Source organism: Lampetra fluviatilis, unplaced genomic scaffold, assembly GCF_964198595.1.
Source record: "Lampetra fluviatilis unplaced genomic scaffold, kcLamFluv1.1 SCAFFOLD_788, whole genome shotgun sequence".
NCBI lineage: Eukaryota > Metazoa > Chordata > Hyperoartia > Petromyzontiformes > Petromyzontidae > Lampetra > Lampetra fluviatilis.
The window spans coordinates 17,501-20,000 of record NW_027620881.1 but is presented as its reverse complement, the minus strand read 5'-3'; the positions used below and the strand labels follow the sequence as shown (position 1 = coordinate 20,000).

Below are 2,500 nucleotides of genomic sequence, written 5' to 3'. Positions count from 1 at the left end.
TGACACACACACACAGTGACACACACACACAGTGACACACACAGTGACACACACAGTGACACACACACACACAGTGACACACACACAGTGACACACACACACAGTGACACACACACACAGTGACACACACAGTGACACACACAGTGACACACACACAGTGACACACACACAGTGACACACACACACAGTGACACACACACACAGTGACACACACAGTGACACACACACAGTGACACGCACACAGTGACACGCACACAGTGACACACACACACAGTGACACACACAGTGACACACACACACACAGTGACACACACACACAGTGACACACACACAGTGACACACACACACACAGTGACACACACACAGTGACACACACAGTGACACACACACAGTGACACACACACAGTGACACACACACAGTGACACACACACAGTGACACACACACAGTGACACGCACACAGTGACACGCACACAGTGACACACCCACACAGTGACACGCACACAGTGACACACACACAGTGACACACACACACACAGTGACACACACACAGTGACACACACAGTGACACACACACAGTGACACACACACAGTGACACACACACAGTGACACGCACACAGTGACACGCACACAGTGACACACACACAGTGACACACCCACACAGTGACACACACACAGTGACACACACACACACAGTGACACACACAGTGACACACACACACAGTGACACACACACAGTGACACACACAGTGACACACACACACACAGTGACACACACAGTGACACACACAGTGACACACACACAGTGACACACACACAGTGACACACACAGTGACACACACACAGTGACACACACAGTGACACACACACACAGTGACACACACACAGTGACACACACACAGTGACACACACACACACACAGTGACACACACAGTGACACACACAGTGACACACACACACAGTGACACACACACACAGTGACACACACACAGTGACACACACACACAGTGACACACACACAGTGACACACACACACAGTGACACACACAGTGACACACACACAGTGACACACACACAGTGACACACACAGTGACACACACACACAGTGACACACACACAGTGACACACACACACAGTGACACACACACAGTGACACACACACACACACAGTGACACACACAGTGACACACACAGTGACACACACACACAGTGACACACACACACAGTGACACACACACACAGTGACACACACACAGTGACACACACACACAGTGACACACACACAGTGACACACACACACACACAGTGACACACACAGTGACACACACAGTGACACACACACACACACACAGTGACACACACACACAGTGACACACACACACAGTGACACACACACAGTGACACACACACACAGTGACACACACACAGTGACACACACAGTGACACACACACACAGTGACACACACACACAGTGACACACACACACAGTGACACACACACAGTGACACACACAGTGACACACACAGTGACACACACACACACAGTGACACACACACAGTGACACACACACACACAGTGACACACACAGTGACACACACACAGTGACACACACAGAGTGACACTAAGTGGTGAGTCACGTTGACGTGCTTGCTGCAGGCAGCTGATGGAGTCGCCACAACGATCAGAAGACAGCAGCTGCCTCGCCTGGGACACCCTCATCTACACACACACACACAGACACACACACACACACAGACACACACACACACAGACACACACACACACACAGACACACACACACACACACACAGACACACACACACACACACAGACACACACAGACACACACAGACACACACAGACACACACACAGACACACACAGACACACACACAGACACACACAGAGACACACACACACACACACAGAGACACACACACAGACACACACAGACACACACACAGACACACACAGACACAGACACACACAGACACACACAGAGACACACACACACACAGACACACACACACACACACACAGATACACACAGACACACACAGACACACACACAGACACACACAGACACACACAGACACACACAGAGACACACACACACACACACAGAGACACACACACAGACACACACAGAGACACACACACACACAGAGACACACACACAGACACACACAGACACACACACAGACACACACAGACACAGACACACACAGACACACACAGAGACACACACACACACAGACACACACACACACACACACAGATACACACAGACACACACAGACACACACACAGACACACACAGACACACACAGACACACACAGAGACACACACACACACACACAGAGACACACACACAGACACACACACAGATACACACAGACACACACAGACACACACACAGAGACACACACACACACACACAGAGACACACACACAGACACACACAGACACACACACAGACACACACAGACACAGACACACA

At 50.5% G+C, this 2,500-nt stretch overlaps 1 protein-coding gene across 1 annotated transcript in view; it reads right to left on the bottom strand.

Annotated features, from left to right (window-relative positions):
• Nucleotides 1-2,500, bottom strand: part of LOC144954484 (BRO1 domain-containing protein BROX-like) — a 26,486-nt gene that overhangs the window by 7,028 nt on the left and 16,958 nt on the right. The window contains exon 5 of the mRNA XM_078884970.1: nt 1,638-1,719. Coding sequence (XP_078741096.1) covers nt 1,638-1,719 — 82 coding nt within the window. The remainder of the gene's footprint in view (nt 1-1,637; nt 1,720-2,500) is intronic.